The sequence below is a fragment of the Solanum stenotomum genome, chromosome 10, assembly GCF_019186545.1.
Source record: "Solanum stenotomum isolate F172 chromosome 10, ASM1918654v1, whole genome shotgun sequence".
Lineage (NCBI taxonomy): Eukaryota > Viridiplantae > Streptophyta > Magnoliopsida > Solanales > Solanaceae > Solanum > Solanum stenotomum.
In genome coordinates, this window is record NC_064291.1 from 27,095,866 (window position 1) to 27,122,359 (window position 26,494).

Sequence of the window (26,494 nt, forward strand, 5' to 3'; positions counted from 1 at the left end):
CCATCAATGGATTCCGAGAAATATAAAAGATATGCATAACCCATCGGTGACCCCCTAAAATTGGCAGCAATTTTCACTTAAACACTTTAACTAGGCTTTGTTCATTTTAGACACCTCATGTTAGACTCTGTTGTGTCATTTTGACACTTTTCGCTGACATGAAAAAGTGAGTGTTATACACTCGCTATTGACGCGCGAGGAGCTTATTTAGCCTATTTTATTTTATCTTTTCTCTTCTTCTTTCCCATTTTACAGCCACTATCTCTCTCATCATTTCTCAAAGTTTAAAGTATTTCAATGGAGGTTAAATCTTTTGTTATAATAATTTCAATTTCAATTTTAATTTCCCATTGCAAGCTCAGGTAGATCCAAAAAGAAACAAGAAATCAAACCCATATCAACAACACCCAAATCATGTAAAGTTCACCCACAATAATCATAAAGGAAAAGGTAAAAACAATTCTTCAAAACTCAAATTTCAAGTTAACAAAAAAAGGAGCCAAAAAGATCTCAATTTTCATTATGTAAATGTTAATCTCACTAACCTGAAGCCCTACTTAAACTATAAATATCTCAAAAATAAAGAAAAGGAGACTCAATCTTAAAAATACGAACCATTGTTGTTTGCATTTGCACCTCTTGACCCAAAATCAAATGAATAAATATGAGGGAAGGTGCAGTGAAGAAAACAATCAAAATTCGGGTGAATATGACAAAAAAAATCATGCAAAAAGAGGAATAAAACAGAGAAGATGATTGTGTGGATGTGGGTGTGACGGAAAAGACAATGAAAATAGAGGAATATGATAGAGTAGATTGTGTGGGTGTGAGTTTATGGCAGAAAAAATAAGGCTAAAAATAATAAAAATAGAGTAATACAATGGAGAAGATGGCTTTGGGAAGCTGTGGGGGTGTTGCATTTTTCTTTAAATTTGTCAAACTATTTTATTTAATTTTTTTGATAAAAAGATCACATGTCATTTATTCGTTGGTTACTTTGTCATATATTTTGATTCTTATTTTTTCTCTTTAATTAATATGATAGACTTTTAATGAGTTCGCATGATATAATTGAGCATCTAATCCATGTGGACGCACTTGGTTAACACACTTGGAGTCAACATTTATTAATGAAAAGAGTGTCAAAAATGACACAGGTCTGACATGAAGTCAATGAATAAAACCTAGTTAAAGTGTGTGAAATAAAAACTAGTGCCAATTTTAAGGGCCATCAATGGATTAAGCCTAAAATATAGAGTCGTAAATAGGTGTTTTAAGTTAAAAGGGTATTATAATAATTTAAAGATTCAAGTTATAGGTGATTCGCTTCTTCTCCAAAAATCTCTCCATTGTATCTGTCAACGGTTCAACCCTTTTGTATCTGCGCGAGTGATATTTTCAATGGCAGTGATGCATAGGTCGATGGCAATCTTGCTAACTCTAATCCAACTTGTTGCTTTATGTTCTCTACTTCCATCTTCACTCGCGTTCGCATCGGGGTACTCTTTCTTCACTTCATAACTTCATTACCAAGCACGCCCTTTTCAGATCTGGATTTTTGGATCTGATACTATATTGTATTTATATATATATAGAATTTTCTCAACTAGTATATACTTTTACTTGAAAAATATTAAACTTAAATAATATATATATACTCATTATTTATCTATTTTGAGCCCAAACGAAACTCCATGTTTTTATGAGCTGTTGTAATTTCAAGTCTTGGTGTAGTGAATTGTTTAAGCTTGGTCTTTTATTGTTATGTTACTTTAATTGTTTTGGCAGGAGCACTGATGGTTATACTATTAATGGTCGAGTCAAAATTCCTGGTATGTACTCATTCGATTTTGCCCTTATCTCTACTTGGCTTGTTGATTGACAAGGTTGTAACTGTGATATAATTTACTTATTGTGGGAAAAACTTTTTCGGAGCTTAGCATTCTTATTCACTTTGGAACTTTGGTTGTGCTATTTAAAAGTCCTACTTCTTGTATATACTTGAACAAGGAGGACAGTGTTTGGCTATGGGGGCTAAATTGTTTGATTTAGTACAAGCTTTGCCTTCTACGAAGAGCACAGGCATGGGAAGTTGAGGATTAACTGGGAATCGGCTAGCAAGTCTGCTAACTTTTCAGCTGCATTTTCTAATACTTGCTAAATGGTCTATGCTGCATGAAAACAATAATTATCTAGGATCTTTGAAACAACCAAATATGTCGTGTTGTCTAAAGTATTCTAATTCTTAAAAACAAAACAGAAGCTCTATCTATGCAGTAAATGTGATCCAAAAACCTGACACTTTTATTTGGATAAGGGGATAGGGGAATGTGTAGTGGAGGTGAAGTAAAACAGCACATAGAGTTATCTCTTTCTTTTAGTTCTTACTTTTGTTAGGTGTTAGTTTGCTTTTCATTTTGGTATTAGTTTACTTTTCAGTTAGGAAGCAAAGTTGAAGGATGAGTTAAAGTAGAGGAAGTCTACCGTTTGGACTTTTGATGGAGATGAGGTGGTGAATTTGTTTTATTCTACCCCGTATTTTATCTAATTTATGGCCTGAAGGATAAACGGATACGGAAAGTAGATTAGTGATTTTCTACACGTACCATTTCCCTTTATTTATTGGACCAGCTGCATGGGTTGGTGAATAAGGCAAAGTAAATTCAAGAAGTGGATAGTTGATCCTAGCATATAAGTAAGTGTAAAGACTATAAAAAAGGATGAGAAATATAGCATAATTATGGAAAGAACCCTCCATGGTCCGTCCAGGGTTGGGGTTTTGAGTCACCAAAAGGAAGTGGGAAAAGCCACTGTTGTCACTTAGGAAGGGGGAGGACTTTACCATGTAAATAATAGTAGTAATAAATAAAAGACTAGAAAAAAGAAGGAAGCTTGGTGTTGGATGGTCATGCAATGAACGAGTCAAATGTTGTAATGTTGACTTGGTTTGTAGAAATTATAATTGGGTTATTTGAGAAATCTTGTTGGAACTTGCAAGAGAAGACACATTTAACATCATTATATTACTGCATTCCAGAACCTAGTTTGCAAATGATTTAGATGATCAAACCAGAACATGATTCTTTGAAAAATTTGCTTTGGAAGTTCACCATGGAGGAGCAAGGAATATGACTATTCTATTCTTTGGTTATGGAAATGGTGAGGCTAATTTAGATGGTTAAAGGGGCTAAGGCGTTTGCACTTAGCGGAGGTCTTTATCTTAATCATTCAGATCTAAGTTATTAACTCTGTTTGGTTTTTACATTTGAATATTATTCATTAAGTGTTTATTTATTTTTATTTTTTGAGAAAGGTAACTTGTATTATAAACAAAAGAATACATAAGGAGTATTCTAGTAATACTTACATCCAAAAGTTGCTAAAAGAAAAGAACTCCTATGGAGGTCATAAGAACTCTAAAATACTAGGAATATCCTCTGCATCTTGAGGATATTCATGTTTACACCAAAAAAAGAAAAGAACCATGCAATTCAATTTCAAATTCTGCATAGAGCAGCTCTTGTTTTTAAAACATCTCTGGCTCCTCTCCATCCATATAGACCACCAAATGCAGGCAGGGACAATCTTCCATCTCTCCCTGTGTCCTGACTGATTCCCATCTCTGTTCCAGCAAGCTAGAGCTTCTTTGATGTTCCTTGGCATAGTCCAACTGATGCCCCTTAAGTTGATGAAAATCTGCCACAACTTCGCAATCTCTCTACAATGTAGAAAGAGATGATTTATTGTCTCGACCTCACATTCACAAAACCAACACCTGGAACAGATTTGCATGCCTCTTTTCATGAGGTTGTGTTGAGTGAGTGCAGCCTGATTGGCTAACAGCCAAGTGAAACATGCTATCTTGAATGGTATCTTGACTTTCCAAATCATCTTCCAAGGCCATCCACCTATATGAGTACCAGGTCTTTGTGAGCTTCTATAAGCCGAGCCAACTGAAAATCTGCCTTGCTCATCTGGATTCCAAAATAGATTGTCCTCATTTGTGTTTAGATCTTTGCACTGCCCTAGAATGTTGAGTAGCTCAACTATTTTATTGACCTCCCAATCATTTAGATGTCTTCTAAACCTTAGATCCCACCCTTGATTATCTCTCGTTTCTCTGATTGTAGCCTCTATTTGAAGGCTCATGTTGAACAAAATAGGGAACCTATTTCTCAAAGTCACCTGATCCACCCATTTGTCTTCCCAGAACAAAGTCCTTCCACCATTCCCTACCTTGATTTTGCATTTGTTAAAGAATTTGATCCACAAATTTCTGATGGATCTCCATACTCCAGATCCATAGGGTTGTGTGGACAGGTTGGTGATCCACAAATTCTCCATACCAAACCTAGCCTTTATTGTTTCCTTCCAGAGAGCTTGTTCTTGTGAGGCAAATCTCCATAACCACATAAGTAAGCTTTGATTCTGGATTTTCAGATTCCTAATCCCCAAACCTCCTTCCTTTTTGCTGAGAATGACTTGGTCCCACTTCACTAGATGGAATTTATGATTATTAGTATCACAATTTCCTTGCCATAAAAAATTCCTCCTAATTGCATCCATTCTGTCAATCACATTTGCAGGCATATGGAAAACAGACATCATATATGTGGGTAGAGCATCTAGCACACTGTTGATGAGTGTGACTCTTCCTCCCAAGGACAAATATTGACTCTTCCAGTTCACCACCTTCTTCTCACACTTTCTAGAATGTTGTTCCAAATACCTTTTGACCTGCTCTTGTCACCCAAAGGCATGCCAAGGTATGTTGTGGGGAGATCCCCTACCTCCCCCCCTAGAATATTTGCAAGCATGTTTATCCAAGGCACCTCATGGACAGGAAAGATGAAGCTCTTTCCCCAATTGATGTGTAGGCCTGAGATGGCTTCAAAAAGGATCAAAATTACTCTCAAGTACTTTAGTTGAGAGCTGTCTGCATCACAAAATATCAATGTGTCATCAGCATACTGTAAGTGGGAGATGGCCAGACCTTGTCTGTTATTCATATTAGCATTGAATCCTCTTATCCATCCTCTTGTTTGGGCTGTTCTGAGCATGTCATTTAGGCCCTCCATCGCCAGGATAAAGAGGAAAGGAGATAAAGGATCTCCTTGTCTCAATCCTCTCTCTGATGAGAAAAAACCAGAGGGGGCACCATTTATCAAAATAGAGAACTTCACAGTTGTAGTGCAAAACTTAATCCATTTTAGCCATTTTCCTCCAAAGCCCATGTTTTCCAAAGACTTCCAGAGGAAGCCCCAATGCAGGTGGTCGTAGGCTTTTTCAATATCCAATTTGCATAAAATGCCTGGCACCTTACTGTTCTTTCTCTCCTCCACACATTCATTTGCAATCAAAATTGCATCCATGATCTGCCTACCTTTTATGAAGGCCATTTGTTGGGCATCCACCAGATTATAGACCACTTTCTTAAGTCTTTCGGTTAAAACTTTTGAAATGATCTTATATATGCTCCCTATTAGACTAATAGGTCTAAAATCCGTCAACTCCTTAGCCCCTATCTTTTTTGGAATCAATGCTATGAAGGTAGCATTAAAACTTCTTTCAAAAATACCATGATCATGGAAATTTTGGACAGCTGCAACTACCTTTTTTTTAACTACCTCCCAACATGTAATGAAGAAAGCCATAGTGTACCCATCAGGGCCTGGAGCTTTGTCCTCAGCACATGCCATGACACAATCCTTTATTTCATCCTCTGTAAACTGACTCTGCAGCATGATATTGTCCCCTTCACTAATCATCTTGCCATTTCTAGCAATGAACTGAGGTCTCCACCTCTCTGTCTCAGTGTAAAGATTCTGATAAAAGTTTAAGATTTCTTCTTTGATTATTGCTGGTTCTTGCATGCACACTCCATTAACAGAAATCTTATCTATGTTGTTGTATCTCCTGTGGCTGTTTGCAGTTCTATGAAAGAACTTAGTGTTCCTGTCCCCCTCTTTTAACCACAAATCTCTGGATCTTTGTCTCCAAGCTACTTCCTCTCTCTTTGCATTATCTTCAAATTCAACGGTGAGAACTGCTCTTAAATAGGATTCATCATCTGTGAGTTGTCTTTGGTCTTGTATCCTCTCTAGGTCACCAGTTGATTAAGAATGCTCTGTTTCTGTAGTTCCAAGTTTCCCTGTCTTGTTCTGCTCCACTCTTTGAGTTTATCCTTCAAGTATTTTAATTTACTTGCCAGGATAAAGTCAGGTTTTCCCCTAAAATTACTGGAATCCCACCAAGTCTGCACCATTTCCTTAAAATTTTCTGTTTGAAGCCACCAATTCTCAAACTTGAAATAGGAGTTTGGTCTCTCCCAATTACCACATTCCAATATCAGAGGGCAATGATCTGAAATGACCCTTTGTAATGTCGATTGTTTGATGTTCTTAAAAGTGTTCTCCCATTCCTCAGAGATCAGGAATCTATCCAGCCTGGCTGCAGGATCATGGCCTTCTCCTTTCTTCCATGTAAAAACATCTCCCGCTAGCTGGAAGTCAAGTAGCTCTGCATCTTCGATAAAATCTGTGAAGTCTGTCATGGCCTTATTAAATCTGGTACAATTTCGTTTCTCTGAAGGGAATCTGACTGTATTGAAGTCCCCCCCAACCACCCAAGGTCCTGAAAAAAGACCTCTCACCGAGCACAATTCCCACCAGACTTCCTCTCTCTCTTCTCTGTTATTAGGGGCATAAACTCCAGACATGTGCCAGCTGAAGTCTAGAGATTTGCCGGTGAATTTGCACGTAATACAATATGCACCTGTTTCACATACTTCCCCCTCCCAAACTCTGCTGTCCCACATTAGAATGACTCCCCCTCTAGTACCGCTTGCCTCTAATTGAGCATGTTTTACCCATCTGTTGGCCCATAAATCTCTCACTAAGTTGTTTATATCCCCTTGCAATTTAGTTTCCTGAAAACAAAATACATCTGCCTTCCAATTGTGTATGAGACTTTTGATCACCAGCCTTTTCCTGGCATCATTTAGTCCCTTCACATTCCATGAAACTATGTTAATCTTCATGAGACTGCACGATGTTGCATCCCCCCCTACTTCTTGTGCCATAGCTAAAAAAATTTGTTCCCACTTCCAGGTTTTTTAGTTCCTTTAAGACTTTTGATTTTGGTGTCATCAACATTAGAGCCTTTGCTGCTTCACCGGTTCTTCGTCGTTTCCCATCTATCTTCATGAACAGTTCCTCTGCAATTTCCTCACACCCATTAAAGTGAATCCCAAATTCTTTTCCCAGATTAATGATGTTCTGTCGGACCCATAAAGGAATTGTAGAGTTCGATGTTGGTTCGAAGTTCTCTGGTAACTCGGTGTAATTTAATGGAGTGGCTTCCTCAACATTCACAGCTCCAAGTTCTTTGTTTCCTTGTTCTGCATAAGTGTCGATCTCTAATCTATTGTCCATCTGAATGATTGACATAGCATCATCATCCCTCTGAGTTGCATCCTGGAGCTCTTGATCCAGCTCTTCTCCCTCGCTTTGTAAGTCTCCTGATGAAGTGTCAAAAATATTTTCTCCTCTGATATGTTGAGAGGCCTGCGCTTCTTTCCACTGATTTGCTATTATTTCATCTATAAAAGGGTCTGCTGGGCCTTTTGCATTTTTCCCCTCCCCTTCTTTAAAACCGATTTGGGCCACTGGATCATGGCCCAAATTTCCCCAGACCAAAAATTCCCTCTTCTCATTTAAATTGCCTGCACGTGCTATCACACGTGTATCAAGACCCTCATCCCTTTCACGTGACCTCTGGTACGTTTGCCCATCTGTAAAATTCAAATTTTCCTGCGACTTTGAAGTGCCCACGTGCCCCATCACCTCGGTGCACTCAAAACCCCCCCTACCCTCTATAAAGTAGGGTTTCTTCATAGACTGCTGGGTAATACCCTTCTTCCCCTTTTGTCCACTATTCACCAACCTCGCCAGAGCTTCAATCCAAATTTGGACCTTGAAGATAGATCCATCGTGTATCAGTTCCACCGTCTTTGGGACTGATTCTTCATCCCCTCTTACCTTTATTCTAGCCCATTTTAGGTGGTTTTGGAGCTCTGTTTCCTCTTCTGTTTGTATCCATCCACCGCACAGATTTCCGATCTCCCGAAGGATCTTTTGGGACCAAAACTGGAGTGGAAGGCCTACCAGTCTGATCCAAACTTCCTTCAGGCTTTCCTCGATGGAGTTTGAGCATGGCGTCCACCAATCTAGATGGAACTTGTGAGATTTCCAGAACCATTCTCCCTTCACCACATGGTCTGCTGTTGTCTTGGTTGGGAACTCAAAGAGAAATTGGTTGCGTCCCATCTCATATATGTAAATACCATGGTGTTGTTTCCAGGAACTATTTGCCCAACGACGGATCTCAACAAGATGGACATTCGAGATCTCCTCTGATAGGCTGCCTACCACGCTCCTATCCAGAAGTTCATTTTGTGTTTTCCTAGCATCTTCCGAAATAAATAAGGAATTTCCTTTCCTGTTTACCCCATCCGAATGATTAAGCGTAACAAAAGTTTAATATCATTAAAATGTTTACTGAAAGATTTCTACATAAATTAGTTCACCAATTCCACCCATTCACTGCTACCGCCGTCACCCAATATTATCAACTACCATTGTTGTAACCCACCATTATCAACACCAACCACCTACCACCACCATCTTCAGCAACAACCACAACCCCGACAATCACTACAATCAACTATTACCACCACTAATCACCATTACAATCATCACCACCAACCATTAATGCCACAATAACCACCAATCACTATTGACAATCACCAACAATAGTCACTATTATATATTATCAAACCACCATTATCATTCACCATTATCTTAGCTATTATTATTATACACTACAACAATTAGCTGCCACCCTCAACCACTACTGCCAACCATCACAATCACTACTAGTTGCTATCCACAACATCACCATTAGCCAATACCACCCAGTTGGCACCCACGACCACCACCGCTAACCATCACCACCACCAACTGCCATATAGTTTATAAAAAGTATTTTATTGATATACTATTGTATTAATTTAATATTTATTAAATTTTGTATTTATTAATTTTAAATTGAGGAATTTTTTTTACATTTAGATGTTGAAAAACATACGGTCTTATTTATTTAGTATCTGGATCTTAATACAACATCTTAATATTTAAATGTGAATTCAAATTCAAACATCTAAATCTTAATGTTTAGACGTGTGTGTTTTCAAATTCAGACATCTTAATCTTAATAAAAATAAATGAAGCGTAAGAGCCTGTTTGGATTGGCTTTTCAGTTTTGACTTATAAGCCAAAAGCCATAAGTTAGAAATTCTAACTTATGGCTTATTTTTGTCATTTTAGCTGAAACTAAGTGCTTATAAGCACTTTTTTAACTTTTCCAAACACTACAAAACTGCTTAAAAGCTATCTATCTTTAAAGCACTTAAAATAAGCCAATCCAAACTGGATCTAAGTCTAATTATCTGATGATGGGCTGCTGAATTGGATTATAACAAGGGATAAAGTGATGTTCATAAAATCTTAAGGAACGGAGAGTGAGATATCAGCCCAATAGGACAACTCTTAAAAACTTGTCCAAAAAATCAGTCTTGTTGAACCTACAGTTACCTTTTCTCAAAAAAAAAAATCAGTCTTGTTGAACCTATTTCAGTTCCATCAAGCTATTGCATCAGATTTATTTGGGGATTTTTAATGAAAAGAGGTACCTTAATTTCCATATATACAGTGTTAAAATAGATGTGACCTTGTCATAAAATATACCTAAAATGTCCACGTTTAGACAGTTGGCACTGAGGATGTGTGGCTGAAACAAAGAAGCTTAATTTAGGAGAAAGTACAGCTTGTTGTCATAACTTTAGTGAAGTAGAAAAGATGAACACTTTTACAGGGGAGGACACACTTAAAGGTCTGAAACATTCTACAATACAGTTGTTTGCTTGTCCTCCTATCAGCTTGCTTTTTTGTTGACTTCAGTTTCAAGGGCACTCATTATACATTTGAAGCCTCAGTTTCTTTGTGTTGATTGGAAAAGCTATCCTCTCTTTATCAATTCTATGCTTGAGCTAACTTAGACATATCTGTTTAGGTGTAATGACTGGAATCTGAGTTGTGTCTGGGACTTCTGTTTTTTTGGGACTATTTAGTGTGCTATGTAGTCATTACACTAGTAATACGAGAGTTCAGTAGTGTGGAAGGCAGATACCTTGTTTCTTTAATACGACCAAAAATATCTGTATTGCTTTATTTTCAAAGAATGATTAAGGAACAGTTTTGAGCTCTAGTTCTATTCCAACCTGTTTGCTGCGATTGATGTTGCTTGTCACCCCTGTATCATAGTGTTTCCTTAGCTCATTTTGTTTGATTAATTTGAGTGGTCAGGTAGTAGAAATAGATGAGAAATTTTATAAGATCAAAGTTGGATAGAGTTTTATGACCCAGATACCCTGTTACAGTGTATAGAGAATTTGCATAAATGGTCAGGGCTTCTTCTTGTTTTTTGGTATGTAAACAGGCACAGGCTGTGGTATTCTGATTCTATAGTATTTATCATCTCAAAAAAAAAAGGATTGATTTTATCTTTTGAAGCAAAATTATACTCAGAATGTTGTTGATGGAGAACAGACATGGAAATAAAATAAGATTTCGGTTTGGTCACAGTAAGAAGTTTGACTATCATTTTGCTTGAATGGAGTATATATTTTGGTTACATCTTCCTACTACTAATAGGGTTGAGCTTTTCTTTGTTTTGTTCTGTCACTTTTAGAATACAATGCTATAGTTCTCTTTGTGTTTAGAGGTTGCACTTAAGTGTGCTTCAAATCCATTTCTTGATGTGTTATATCAGGTGTTAACATTTCTACCTTCTTTTGTGTGATAGGTTTTAGCTTAAAAGGATCTGGTTTGGCAGCTAAAGCATCAAATGTTAAAGTCATTCTCAATAGCGGCCAAAGAGTTGCTTTCCTGAGACCTGACGGATATTTTTCTTTGTATCCTTCTTATATGTCCATGTATTTCCCAGCTTTGATATCAGAGAGGTCATTGTTGTTATTTTTGTTATTCCACTAGCATTTTACTGCTGCTCTGTCTCCGAAAGGAAGGCACTCCTTATGGTGTGATTCTTGTATTATTGCACTGGTTTGCCTGCTATGTTCTTCTCCAGAGGTTTCCTGAAATATATGAAATAATGGAACTAAGTTGTTTGTATTTCATGTGACATTCAACCAAGTTGCCCATCAAATTGTCTGCTAATCTAGAATTTAATTTGATGCCTTTATTTGCCTTCTTTCTGTTGTTTGTTATCTCATCTAACAGTGTTATTAATAGCGCTCGTTTCAACGCTTAAAGCGTAAAGCGAGGCGAGGCGAGAGGGAACAGACAAGTTTGCTTCTTCAGCAGAAGAAGCGAGAAGAAACTTGATGCGTGAAGTGTCACGTTTAAGCAAAAAAGTGGGAGTTTTGGAAATTCAATTAGGGGTTCTTCTTCGAGTGATGAAAGATACTAACGCTCCCAGGCATGAGTCCCAATTTAGCCAGTTTTAAGTTTACTTTAGTTTCCTTCCCTTTTTATTTTTTTTGGGGGGGGGGGTTTAGTTCTAAAGAAGAGAACATAATTTTCTATAACACAGGTTTTAAGTCTTATGATATTACCAAATGTCAAGATGGTGTTTACACTTGGTACGAATGAGTGAAACACAGACATTTAATGAGGAGAGTAAAGGTTAGCTTTAAAGTCTTAAAGTGGTTGGTTGCAGTCTTCATTGAAGCATCTAAAGTATGGGATGTAATTGAGATTTGGAATATGAAAGATCACTTATCAGAATTCTTCTGCACTCTTAAGTACAACGAAAATGGTAGGTAACTTAGCTTCATAGCTATACAAGGGCATAAATAAATCCATCTTCATCACTTCGGTGACTACAAACAGAGGTGGATGGGGGAGTATTGCACATAAAATTACTAGCTTTATACATAGACCAGAGAAAACCGAGGATATTCAGGGAAGCAGAAAAGGACAACCAGAGAAAATAATATCATCCTTCAAAGAAGTGTGCAATGGCAGTAGATGGACAACGGAGGCGAAGACATAGAAATCATAGGGGGAACTACAACCTCTGAGAAGGACCTTTAGTGCAGATGCATCGTTGGAAAATTCCAAAACTCTTCACAGGATCCTCCGTTACTGAATGATGCCAGAAGATGGCCTGCAACATTTGGCATTAACGTCTTTGCAATGTGATGGTCTCTTTCTCTTCAAAATGCCCTAAAAAAAGTATCAGAGCATGTGTTTCTCAGGAGAGAGGGCATGAAAGAAGATGAATTTGCTGGTGAAATGGTGGAAGCCAATGAAGGGGTACTAGCCAGTAGAAATTCAGCAAGATTGGGGTATGGATTAGGCTTCTAGGTCTTCCTCTAAATTTGTGGTCTGAAAAAGTTCTCCATCAGATTGAAGAACACCGGGGGATCTATCGAGACGGAGGAGGAGACCACTCTCGAAAACCACCTCCGCTGGGCTCGCATCAAGGTCCGTGGTGATAGAAGGGAGGTTTCGAGAGAGATCAATTCATAGCCGAACTGTTAGCAGAGAGGCTTGGAAAGGTCATCCACAGTTTGGTTGATAGACAACAAACAACTTTCATCAAAGGAAGACAGATCGTGTATGCAATTTTAATTGCGAATGAATGTGTGGAAAGCAGACCAACTCATAGCCAAACTGTTAGCAGAGAGGCTTGAAAAGGTCATCCACGGTTTGGTTGATAGACAACAAACAACTTTCATCAAAGGAAGACAGATCATGTATGCAATTTTAATTGCGAATGAATGTGTGGAAAGCAGATAAAGAAGTTGCAGACCAGGCTTCCTATGCAAACTGGATATCCAAAGGTATATGATCACTTGAATTGGAATTTCCTCATTCATATGCTGCAGAGACTAGGATTTGACACAAGGTGGATCAGATAGATAAAGCACTGCATTAACATAGTTAGATTCTTTGTTTTAATTAACAGGAATACAAGTGGCTTTTTTCCATCTCTGAGGGGCTTAAGACTGGGGGATCCCCTCCCCCCCTTCCTGTTTATACTAACTAATGGAAGGAAGGAGTAACATGCTTAACCCATCAAATGGGGGATGAATACAGTGTTTCCAGGTTGGCGAGAAAGACAACAGGGATATAACTCATCTCCAATATGCGGTTGACACATTAGTATATTGTGAACTAAAGGATGAACAAGTCTTGGTGCTGAGAGTTATTTTCATGTTTCTGGCCTACACATTAATTGGGGAAAAAGCTTTATCTACCCTATTTATGAAGTGGTACAATTATAGCATCTGGCAGAGACTTAGGTGGCAAAATAGGTGAACTCCCTACCATATATCTTGTGATACCTTTGGCTGCAAAAAGAAAATCCAAGGGAATGTGGAATGGAGTAGTGGAGAAATGTGAGAAGAAGCTGGTAAACTGGAAAAATCAGTACCTTCCTTGGGGAGGAAGACTGACTTTAGTAAACAGTGTACTTGATGCACTCCCCTCCTATATGATGTCTGTCTTTCCTATCCCTGCTAGTGTGCTCAAAAGACTAGATGCTGTGAGAAGGAATTTCCTATGAAAAGGTAGTGAAGACAAGAAGAAATTCACATTGTTAAATGAGTGGAACTGACGGTGTGCAAGAAAGGAGGCATGGACGCTAGAAATCTGAAGAAGCAGAACCAGAGCTTGATGATGAAGTGGTTATGGAAATTTGCTAATGGGGACAACATGCTACTGAAGGATGTCATCACTGCCAATTATGGAATGTCAGATGAATGGATGACAAGCATGGTAGCAATCCTATATGGATGCACAATGTGGAGAGCAATCAGGAACTTATGGCCACTTAAGCTATCCCGAACCAGAATCAAGGTTGGCAAAGGATTTAGGGCTCACTTTGGAATGACAAGTGGATAGGTAACACCCCCTTGAAGCAGGTGTATCCTGCATTGCTCTCTCTATGCCAACAACAACAAGCTACAGTGGCTGCAATGTGGACTGGACAAGCTTGGAACTTACAACTCAGAAGACACTTAAATGATAGGGAGATGGATATAATAGCCTCCTTCCACAATACAATGGCTGAATTTAACAACTTAACAATGGAAGGGGACAGACTGGTATGGCATAAGGACAACACATGCACATGCATGTTTTCAGTCAGTTGACCATATAAGGACTTGAATACATCTGAGGCTAAGGAAAAGGAATGGTCATGGAAGATGATCTGGAAAATAAAGAGTCCTTATAAAGTGAACTGCTTTACATGGCTTCTAGCTAAAGAAGCAGTGCTGACTCATGAGAACTTGAACAAGAGAAGAATCCATTTATACTCTAGATGTTTTCTGTGTGGGGAACAAAATGAGACAATCAACCATCTTTTTTTACACTGTATATGGACTGATCAGTTGTGGAAAATGTTCATACGTTTGAGCAGGATAGAGTGGGTGAAGCCAAGAGCTGGAACAAGGTTAGTAATGCAGCCAAAAAGGAAGAAAGATGGAAAATTGTCCCTGCCTGCAGTTGGTGGCAGTTGGTGGACAGTGAGGAAGGAAAGGGGCAAAAGATGCTTTGAAGACAAATAGAGAACCTACTGGAGTTTAAGATGAACTGCCTAGCCTTGTATTATTTTTGGTGTAATAAGAAATTAATAGCTCAAGCAGAAGATATTTTTGATGTTTTAGATCGTGTATAGGTGCTATAGTTGGATGAAAAGATGTAAGTTGTAATACTTTTTCAGGGTTGATGTAGTAAACCTGTGGATATATAGACTAATATTACGATTCTCAAAAAAAAGATAGGGGTTCTTCTTCTTCTTCTTCGCGTTTATGTCCTGAAGCAAGTGGGGAACAGATAAGCGTGCTTCTTCAGCAAATGTAGCGAGAAAAAAAGGAGACTTGAGGCGCGAAGTGTTGCTTAAGCAAAAAAAAAGTGAGTTTTGGAAGTTCAATTGAAATAAGGGTTCTTCTTCTTCTTCTTCATAAGCGTTCCAAGAAACTGTCATCTACTGTTGGCCTAATATCATATCTAATATAGGAGAAAGAACAAATTGGCGGTATTAAGAATGATATGTACTTGTTTGTTATATAAAATGCAGGGATTCATAAGAACCCAAGGTTAGGAAGCTTGAACAGGAGGTTTAGCGGAGAATGCTCGAGTATCTAGCCTAATTCAATTGAGAGAAAGGGATGGAATATAGAATTCAATTGAAAAACTTGTATTATCTCAATGAATGCCTCTACTCAGTTCTGTTATAATGATTTATACTGAATTGGATGAATTAGAATGTAATTGAGCTTGTAACTGCTCCTAACTAATCTTGTAACTAACTTCTAACAACTTTACTGACTAGGACTGCTGACGATGGTCTTCCAACTAACTTCTGGAATTCATGTAACAGTTGTTACATGCCAATAAGCTGACTTCACTTTAAAGCACCAGCTGTTTCAAACTTTCCTGAAAAATAAATTCCTTCTCCTTTTCTACTATTTATGATGAACCAAGAGACTAAAGTAGCAAGGTTTTGTAATTGGATTTCCCCTTAGAGATAGTGTTAAGAGATAACTTCTACCTGATATTTTGGCTGTTGAAGTAGATACAACAATAACAACAGCATATCCAGTGTAATCCCACAAGTGGGGTTTAGGGAGGGTAGTGGATACACAAGCCTTAGCCCTACCTTGGAGGTAGAGAGGCTATTTCTGTTAGACCCTTGACTCAAGTAAAAGCATAACAAAAACGTTCGAAAAAAGAAATAACGGGAGTGAAGAAGTTGAGACAAAATGCTAAAGGAAGCATGACAAAGCATACTAAAAGAAAGAACAATCATTACAACACAATAATATGATAATTGAAGTGCAAGAAACATTAGAAAGGAACAAAAATGGAATAACAAGAAATTCCTTGAGTAATAGTGTAATACTACCTACTAGTATGAAAAAATAAGCGAAATATCTCTCAACTACCTAACTAACCGTCTATCCTAATCCATGTCCTCCATAACCTCCTATCTAACGTCATGTCCTCAGTAAGCTGAAGTTGTGTTATGACCTGTTTAATCACCTCTCTCCAATACTTCTTTGGCCTATCTCTACCTCTGCTATAACCATCCATAGCCACCTGTCACACCTCCACACTAGGGGCATCCGTGCATCTCCTCTTCACATGCTCGAATCATCTCAGTCTCGCTTACGACATCTTTTCCTCCATCGAGCCCGCGCCTACCTTGTCGTGGATATCTTCATTTCTATTTTGTTGGAAATTGGCGAAACCATTATGCTGTAGTCTGGAGCTGAAGGAGCCCATTCGTCTTTTGGTTATGTGGCTGAACTGAATGATATCTGAAATGAAGTCCAGAGTACAATGAGGCTGACAAAGGAGGGAAAGAGTGAAACTAGATAGCATGCAATATTTTTGATAACCATCTAGAAGCATGCAATGTTATGCTGATGGCTTAGCTATAGCACTATATAGTAAGATTAATTATAAATTTTCAATAGGTTTCATAGATACTTCAAAGAATAACATGGGATTATAAAATAAATAAATAGATTATGCATGGTGTTGTCTGTCACGTGCTTGCTGCTAGCCATATGCTTAAGCATTGTTAGGCTTTAGACCTTTTTATTTGTTATGTTTTTTGTGGTCTCTCTTGTCATTAGCCTTTTTATTTACTTCATTTGTTATCAGTAAGTGATCTTCGGGACCTTGCGTATAACTGTTGAACTAGACAGTCTATGCAAAGAGCATGAGAAGATTATTCTGTTCTCTTAGTAGTTCTTTAACCCTAGTATTCCAAAGCCACGATGTGCCTGCAGGGACGCATCTCATAGAAGTATCTGCAATTGGCTACTTCTTTTCTCCAGTGAGCTTATTTTCCCACGATCTTTGCCTGATTCATCACCAATTCTTTGACAATGATATTTTAGGCTAATAACCTTCTTCTGGCCTTCAGGTTCGAGTTGATGTCAGTGCCAGAAATCCTGGTAAGGTTCAAGCTGCATTAACTGAGAATAGGAGAAGCCTGAGTGAGCTGGTTTTGGAGCCACTGCGAGATGAGCAATATTATGAGGTCCGACCTTTTCTTTTCTCCTTATTTTCCCTTCCTCCTTTCTATTAATTTCCTAACTGATATGTGAATATTTCATGCAGATGAGGGAACCATTCTCTGTTATGTCTCTGGTGAAGAGCCCAATGGGTCTGATGGTTGGATTCATGGTGGTTGTAATGTTTTTGATGCCAAAATTGGTAGAGAATATGGGTGAGTGTGATCAATATTTTTCTACCATTGTCAAAACTAAATTGCATTGACATCCAGTAGGGCAGCGAATCCACAATTCAGTTCCAGTTATCGATCCGCAATGCTAGTTTGTTGTGTTTTCAGACAACACAACAATATGTAACCTCCTAGGGGACAACACCCCACAGTGATTATGATATATATCTGTTCATGAGTTCATCCACCAGCATCTTACTTTTATTGAATTGGATAATGAGTCTAATGAATTATGAATGACACTTGTCCATTTTCAAGCGTCAACTATGAATTTAGGATGGAATCCAAATCTAAAAAGAGGGTGGTTATACTCCTTTAAGAAACATCAGTCGTTCATCCTTATAAACCTACCTGACCCCATCTGCCTCATAACATTTCTCTCTCTCTCTCTCTCTCTCTCTGAAGATTTCTTGACTCACAGTGACCTTCTAAATGCATCAATCTACCTTCATTTGGATTTGAGCGTTGCTTATATTACTAACTGCATGTTGTTTATATATCTATCTAATAGGTAGCATGTGCATCTTATGCGTTTCTGGATACCTGTTTGTGTAATATTTGTCTAAATCTGTGGCATTTCCATGGATCTGATAGAATTAACACGTCTCAGTTGTAAATTGCACAAAAGAATTATATCCATAGATTTGTTTAAATTGGTCTTGAGCCATACCCCTCCTAGATCATAATTATAGTTTTTTTGCTGTTTACCCCAGCTCCAAGTATCTCGAACCTTAGAATTAACAGCTATTTGCACACTGAAGGAAAAAAACTTTCTGATTTATGTATATTCTTCAGGGTTTTGCTTTAAAAGTAGACTCATTAAGTGTGATGGCTGGGTTATTTTTCTCTCCGTCTGTCTCTCTCTCACACATCTTTTATCTTTGGGTCTCTGGTAAGTGATGGCTTAAGGTTCTTATAGTACGACTTCTGCACAATATGATATGTGAAGATTTTGGAATTTAGTGTATGTGAGAAGAATGAAATTAAAGGAACAAGGAGACATGAAGAAGGTGGTCATGGAGGCAGATAGACGGTAGAGGAAGTAAAAAGCATTGTACCTATTTCTTTTGGGTCAAATATTTTTCTCAATTTAAAATTTTGTCCAACTATTATTATGCATAAAGGGCGGGTTATTCTTATATGTTTTCATAATTCCTATATTTCAATCCAACTCCTTTTAATCAATTTTGATCTGTGGAGATCTGTTCACTTGGTAATGCACTGTTTGCAATATTCCTACTGCCACTTTCGACCTTCTGGATCAGCAAAATCTTAGGTGATGTTCAGCCACCAGTTATCATTGTTACCATATCAAGGCTATAAATGACTGAGTACTTACCAACCATTACTAATATTGTACAGTAGAAGCTACTTCTGTGCATTGGAAAAAGTAGAGCGACTGATATGTGGGGAAACTTTGGTTGAAAATTTCTGGAAGTTGTTTTCCGTATTAATACTCAAGTAGTTACCAGTTCATTCTCAGTAGACTGACAAAACATTAAGTATCTTTGGTTACACTGCTTATTGCACTTGTTTTTACGTGGCAGATCCTGAAGAAATTAGGAAAGCACAAGAGGAAATGAGAAGCCAAGGAGTTCCCAGTCTTTCAAGCTTGTTACCTGGGGCCCAAAGGAGCAACTAGTGATTTTATGAAGAACATTGAAGCTTTGCACTGATACATAAGGGAATTCACTTGCTGCCATTTTATGGAAAAGTTGAAATGATGTAAAACATTAGTTGCAACGATTCATCTCAGGCTGTATGTTTCTAATGACCATAAGTTGTTCCATTGTTAATCTTAAAGATCCTTTGTTCCCTTCTGTTAAAATATCAGATCTTTAAGTCGCCGTTATCAGGTTTTGATGTGAATTTGTTTTTCCCCCATTTTGATGTAGATTATAAAAAGAAGTTGAGTACCTGGTAGTTTAGAACAGCTTTGGATTCGGTATCATGTATCCCCGTGCTGATTTATTCTTATTGTTGAAGTATTAGTATCTTTAGACATGATTATGCGGAGCTCTTGTTTTGTAGTTTGTGTAGGCAGATTGGACACAGACCAACCTTCTATCTACCTGTTACGATTCGAAATTGGATTATATGGTGCCCCAGTAGGCAAAGTCAAATTCAAAATTACATATGATAAATAAGATTAGAAATGACTAAAGCGGAAGTAATGATAATACAAGAATGGACCCTTAGCATAGATATATACAAAATCGTACCAAATATACATAAAGAATCCAAAAGAGATTGAGAAAGACGGATATACAAAGGAACCAAGCCTAGACTTGGTGTCATCGGTCAAGAGCATCTAAAGTACATGAATAGAGCTATACAAAACATGTCTGTCTAACAAATAACAAAATACAGGAGGAAAGCAACAAAATGAGAGAAGATCAGCAGGGATGACTTGTAATAGGTGTTGTATCATAAAATGATGAAAAAGTGTAGTATGGATATCAAATCACGGGTACTCAGTAGGCATCATAGGCCAACCGAGCTCAATAGACACTATATAATATAAAAATCATGATAATGCTAACACTATATATAAAAAATTACACTAGAAAAAACTCTACTCCCAGGGAATGACGGCAGAGATTATGATAATAAGAGAAATCACACTCCATGTATGCATATTAGAGAATGCCATGTATTATGGAATGGTGCAATGCATATGTGATAGAAACGTAAAAGGCCTCGAAATTGCTTCGATGACCGCCTGTAGTCTCCTCAAGACATTCCGTAGATCTTCTACTACTCAACTACAGATGTAATAAAAGTTAAATTCAGAATTCAATTTGCAGACCGTCGGAATGTATCAACGTATGCTATTAAGATAAAAGCCTAGGAATACTTTCAGACTGAGTAAAAGTAATACCTCTTTTAAAACCAGAAAATCAAAAAAAATTAAGGGTAAAAATCTCTTCAAAGCTGAAATCCACCAAAAACGGTACATTCATTAATAAAAACCCAATTTTCATCAATGAATTGGTACTACTGTCCCTCAAAGTCCAAATCAAGTAAAAACTGAGGTAGATTGGTTTAGCAACCGAAAACCAATGTCTCTTTTGCCTTCATCTCATGTGAAAATCCATTGAGAATGCAATACATATGAGTGCATGTCAATAATAGGGTATACAAATACTTACACGTATCAATCATGCAAAATATGGTAAAACACCCTTCATAAAATGTATACACGTAGTCCAAATTTAAGGCCTCAGACCCATAATCTCAACAAAAGAGATAAATACAATTATCAAAAGTAAAATCACAGAAATACTAAACGAGCAAGCGACAACTTCTACAACTACGTTTAAATTCCCCTAAATCATTGTAAGGATTCTATCCTAATCACATCAAGGCTAAGAACAATCTAAACTAAGGCCTAAAGCTAAAGAACAACCCCAAAATCTGGTCATAATTCTACTCTAAATACATTGTAACGATCATGAAACTCATAATATATAGAATAAAATACATTTTAATGATCATGAAACTCATAATATATAGAATCTAACTAAGCTAGGTCTAAAGAAAGAAAATTGTAACCTACCTGCATGCCGAACCACAAACACGAACCATCACTCGAAAGCTTTCCCCTTTGAAAGAGCCTCAAATTGTTGCCACGCTAAAAACATAATCTACACATCAATATGGGACTAACAATACCCATATCGATGACACGAAAGTCAGATAAAAAATTGGGTCAAAGTTGTCCCTTGTAGATTGACAATAAAATAGAAAACTAACCGTGCCATTATGTTCCCCTTGAGGTGAGGATCACATGCCCAAATTGAGTGAAAATGAGGATGAATTAAGGCCTCAAATGGTCCAAAAATCTTACTTTAAAGAATGAAAGAAATGAGCTTAAAGAGACCCATTTCAAGAGAGACTACGGAATTAAAGCCTAAACGTATAGTAAAAATTAAAGGGGAAGAGTTTTACCTTAGAATTACAAGAAATGGGGGAGAAATACCTTAGTTGATCTTCAACAATGGAGTATATGTCTTCACTAACTTAGAAATAAAAGAGAAGAGGCTTTAAATACACTCAACAATCGTTGCTCCTGCGGACTTTTGTCGTAGGTGTGACATGGTAAGAGCAGAGGATAATAATTTTCTCCAGCTCCGTTGGAGAATCCATAAGCTCGTAGTGATGAAGAATTGCAGTTGAAGCGGGTAGCTCTGCAGCCAGTGACGGATCCAGAATTTCCATTAAGGGGGTTCGAAAAAAAGAGTAGTGCCTAAGATTTGATTTTAGAACCTCAAAGTGAGTTTTGAACATCTCAACCACTAAGTCAATCTCTAATCTTATATTCAGGAGGTTCAAAATCAATATATTAATATAAAAATTCTTTTAAATACCTTAAATATACAATGTAAGTTTTTGCGAAGGGGGTTCGGGTGAACCCCCTCGGCAACCTCTAGGTCTGCCCCTGTCTGCAGCAATGGAGATTGCTGACATCACCAGCCATCGCTGGTGCAAATGCTCTTCACTGAAGCAGCTCGGCGAAGCGAGCCAAGCTTCGTGGGAGCATGGCTGACGTGGCTCTTCACCAAAGTAGTTCCATTAAAGCGAGCCAAGCTCCATGGGAGAAGCTACATAAGCACCAACTATATTAGTGTTGCGCCAAAATTGCACACGCAGGTTTACATGGTCAAACAAGTATTATAGTGACTCTAGCGAGTCTGATTATCGAACTGAAAAGACTTTTGACTAGTAAATATCTAATTTGACTTTCAATTATAATTACGTGCAAGTGTGTAAAAAGAGTTTGAATATGATTTTTAAGTATAATATTTCAATTAACATATAAATAAAACTAAGTAACAACGATTTCAGTTCAAATTGTGGCTGTAATCAATATTGGAGAAATTCCACGTCAACAACTGTCATGTGAATTTATGTAAAGTGTTTTCAACCTTAGATTTTGCTTGGTTATTGATTTTTTGACTTACGAGGTTAATAATATGTTTATGGTATTTCGAGCCTCTAATCATCTATCAAATGTGGACACGTAACTACATCGTTGAACGGGAATAAGTGAACCAATTTTGAAGTATTACATTATCTTCCCCGTTTCTCAGCCAAGTGAGGCAAGCTAGGTATATCCCTATCCTAGATGCAAATCAAACCTTCTTTTTAGTGAAAAATGATCCCACTCCTAATATTTTTTGCTCTATGTTTCAACCCATATACCGAGTTCAATGCGGGAAATAGATGTATTTCAATAGTTATCAAACATCAAAATAAAGAAAATAAGATTATAAGAACAACCTGTATTGATAACCAAACTTCCTCTAAAGTTTCATACTCCACAATCATTCGTAGTGTAACCCTATAAATATAGGATGTAATCACTCATAATTGGATTCACAAGTTTTTATTCTTTGAAATACATTAAAGAATTAAAGAGTCGAAAAGAATCCTAAAACTCGTGTCTCCGTATGATGACCCTCTAGGTCATTTTCTTCGTTTTCCCATAGTTTCAACATTATAGCTTTTCTATAGCTGCCCAAGTCATTTATGACTTGCTGAGACTAATAGCTCGGTTACCGGATCGTTTGCTTGATTTTTATGTAGGTTTTTGTTTTTGTTTTTGTTTTGGAGCTTTTGCATTTTGATTGGTGGACTTTGATTAAACTTCAGGTAAACTACCTTGAGATGCGATTTTGATGAGTTTGTTAGCTCTAGAACGTCAAGTTTTTTCTAGAAAGACCTTTGGTTTCGAGGCTTCTTAACTGATTTTGAGCTACCTTGTGAATTTTAGATAGAATAGAGCTTGGGTGTGAAACCCACTCTTTGTCGAGATGACATCCGTTGAAAGTTTTGACAGTTCCATTAAGTCTGGAATGTCATTTTCAGTTGGGTAGCATATTCGATTTGCGTTGGTGAGATCCCGAACTAATTCTGAAGGTTTGATTGAAACTTGAAATTTTAATCCCAAGAGTTGATACATCAACTGCTCGTTTGGTCGCTCTCACGGAGAAGGGTTCGCTCCAGCAAAGCCACTCTTACAAGGCTGGCCACGTCAAATGACCACACTCCTACAAAGCTTAGCCACTTTGGCAACCTCACACCTGTGGAGCTGGGTTCACTCTTGCGGAGCAAGTTAACCCTATTGACCTCCACATCGATGAGGTATTTTCCGCTCTTGCGACGCTACTCCTACAACGTCGGGTCCATCAGAGCGGCGTTAAAAGTGATTAAATTTCCATCATCCTTCTCTATCTTTCATTTTGAAGAATGGGAGTGTTGAGATTTTTCTTTTTTGGGCAATTTTTGTGGGAAATCCTTACATTGAGCTGAGAGTTGCTTGGGGATGTCGTAAGGATCGATATTCTCGCTTCTAAACCTGTAAGTTCCCATTAAATTCATCAATTTCAGCTAGAAATAGGTTTCATGGCCTAATTTAATTGTTCGGTAGTTTTAGCCGGTACAACTCAAATTGTGTCCATTTTGGGGGCACAAGTTCCTTTAGCTAGTTAGAACCTATATAGTCAATTTTATGATTCCTTGTGCGGTTTCACAATGTCATTTTAGACCCGATTTTGGTTATTGCAATTTGAATGTCAAAATAATCATATTGATGTCGAGATCACTATTATGATAATATGAAATTATTTGGAGGCTTCTCAGAAGGGAAAAGCCTCGTTACAAAGTTTTGGAGAGCCCTTATTCGTCTTCGAGGTAGGCTACGACTTACTATTCTTAGACCTTGCTTTTTTATTGTTATAGCATGGTGATTTGCTAAATGTTGGGATGATATTTAGCATAATTACTTGTTGTTTTCGTTATTAAATTGATTTCACCTTATATTGGTTGTTTCGGGTAAAATCTGTGTTGATCTTGATTAGTGTGATGTTATGTTTGTTCCCTTGAGTTGTGAACCAATTAGAATGACCTTATTTTTTAGGTTGGTGACCTTATTATAGGATTGACTAGTATTTTCCTTAGATGTTGGCTTTTGTGGCATGTGGGGCTTGGTTTGGGGATGAATTTAGGTTAGCTACAACCCTTCGGGCTAGGTTGTCACCTTTGGACAACCCTGTTAGTATGTGTGACCGGTTTGTTGTAGGGAGATGACTACCTAGACTCATTCAGGACGCTACTACTCTTAGTAATATACTTGACTCGAGGTGAGATTTTGGGAAGGACTAGCCATTTCGATGAAAGATTCAAGGGTGTGCTAGGTCCGATAAGGTTTTCCGATATAAAATTTTGGGAAGGTCTAGTCATTGCAATGTAAGATTTCAGGGTGTGCTAGGGTCCAATAAGACTATTTTCTGTAAGAGTTTGGGAAGGACTAGTCATTCAGATGTAAGATTCTGAGGTGTGCTAGGGTCTGATAAGGCTTTTGATGTAACATTATGAAAGATGCTAGGTTACATGGTGTTATCCCGATGTCAGATTCCAAGAAGACATTTTTATTTATCACTGAGTTATGCCTTGTGGTGAAGCTATTGTGTGTGTCGCTGGGCTTATGGGGGTTCAACCGAGTTATTGATTGTATGATTATTCCTATTATGTCATTGTTTATGGATTCTAGGCTTATTGGGGTCCAATTAGGGTTTAGATAACTTTATTGCTTTCGTTATTTACCTTATCATCTTGACTATGATTCCTGTCAAGCGATGCCTTTACAATTGCCTAATTATCTTGTCATTTACTCGCTTAATATTATGTTATTGAGATTAAGACTAGCCGTTGAACCATGTTATTTCAGTACCGTTCTGATCCTATAGTATTCAGTATGAAACGGAATATGATGAACCAATACTCGAAATGAGATGATACCATAATTTGGTATCGATATTGATTGGTACCGGTTGATCCAGATTCTGATTTTAAGTAACTATACCTGGACACGTGTAACACCCGAAAAACTAGTAGGTGCAACTAGAACTTTATGTGAGACTTTTAGAGTTTGATATGTGGGTTAGAATCGTAAAATGGCTTCCCGTACTTAGGATGAGGGGTTTGGGGGTTAAACGTCAAGGTACGACTCCCCAAGGACCAACCAAGGATCGTTGAGGAGGACCCTAAAGCCTAACCCCAAATCTACCCAAAACTGCCCAAAGTTGGTGACCTACGGATGTGACATGGTCGTGGATCAAGGGCTATGATGAGGAGCTGCAGGCCATGAACCACGGACCTGCAACACGCCCCGTGGACCCACCCACGGTCCGTGGGGCTAGGTCGTAGGTCATGCATATAGGCTTGCCTAAAATTCAGCCAAAGGTAATGTTTTTTAGGTAATTTCCTCTTTAGTTAGTTTATTGTAGGGTCATTTTATATTATCTTAATAGACCTATGTAAGGATTTTAAAACCATTAACTAACCCATATACCTCATAAATCCCAAGACCTCAAGTTCATAACTAACTTTACCCCAAAAACTCTCTAGAACACCAAAGAAGAAGAAGAAGATCAAGTTAGGGCTTGAAGAAGGAGGATTTTTCACATAAATTTGTTGGATTTCTTCAATTAAGGTATGGTAGTCTTTCATTCATGGATAGCTTTCATCCATAGAGTCCTCAAACTCTTAATTCCAAAGTTAGAAAGTCTCCAAAACCTATGGTTTTCACTCCAAGCCATGGATTCTTTCTAAAAAGGTTTTTATGATTTAATTATCTTATATTATGATTGAATTGCTGTTTTATGGTAGTTTTATGATAAAATCTCCCATGAATCCATGAATTACCCTAATTTCTCAAATTGGATCTTAAAGTGTGGGTATTGATTGATATTAGTAGAATGTTATAGAATCATGAATATAATGAATTGATTACTTGAATTATGTATTAATTGAGGAATTTCTATGGCTTTGATGTTGAATTTCCTCCAAGAACCCATGAACCCCCATGTCCCCAATTTGTGACTTTGTGATGTGGGTGAATTGTGGTGAGATGAATATTATGAGAATATGTTGTATTAGTTGAGTTATTTGAATCATGTTGTCTTCCATGTTTAGTGTAGTAACCCTAAATGTGATTGGTTGAATGTGATCCTTGATATAAGAGGGGTAAATTATGAGACTTATGCCTAATTCACTACTAAAAAAACTGTGAATACCGACCTAGAAATACCGACCTCCGGAGGTCGGTATTCCTGGAAATACCGACCTAAAATCGACATCCCAG

General features: G+C 37.6%; 2 protein-coding genes across 4 annotated transcripts in view; one reads left to right on the top strand and one right to left on the bottom strand.

Moving 5' to 3' along the window:
* The window catches only part of LOC125878283 (aspartate aminotransferase, chloroplastic), a 936,263-nt gene that overhangs the window by 646,085 nt on the left and 263,684 nt on the right, over positions 1 to 26,494 (bottom strand). The gene's annotated exons all lie outside the window — the stretch shown is intronic.
* Positions 1,303 to 19,215, top strand: LOC125878291 (ER membrane protein complex subunit 7 homolog). The gene is made up of 7 exons (XM_049559518.1): positions 1,303 to 1,499; positions 1,789 to 1,832; positions 10,924 to 11,032; positions 16,872 to 16,935; positions 17,026 to 17,142; positions 17,223 to 17,331; positions 18,894 to 19,215. Exons 1-7 carry the CDS (start codon positions 1,402 to 1,404, stop codon positions 18,986 to 18,988), a joined length of 636 nt encoding a protein of 211 aa, XP_049415475.1. The 5' UTR covers positions 1,303 to 1,401; the 3' UTR covers positions 18,989 to 19,215.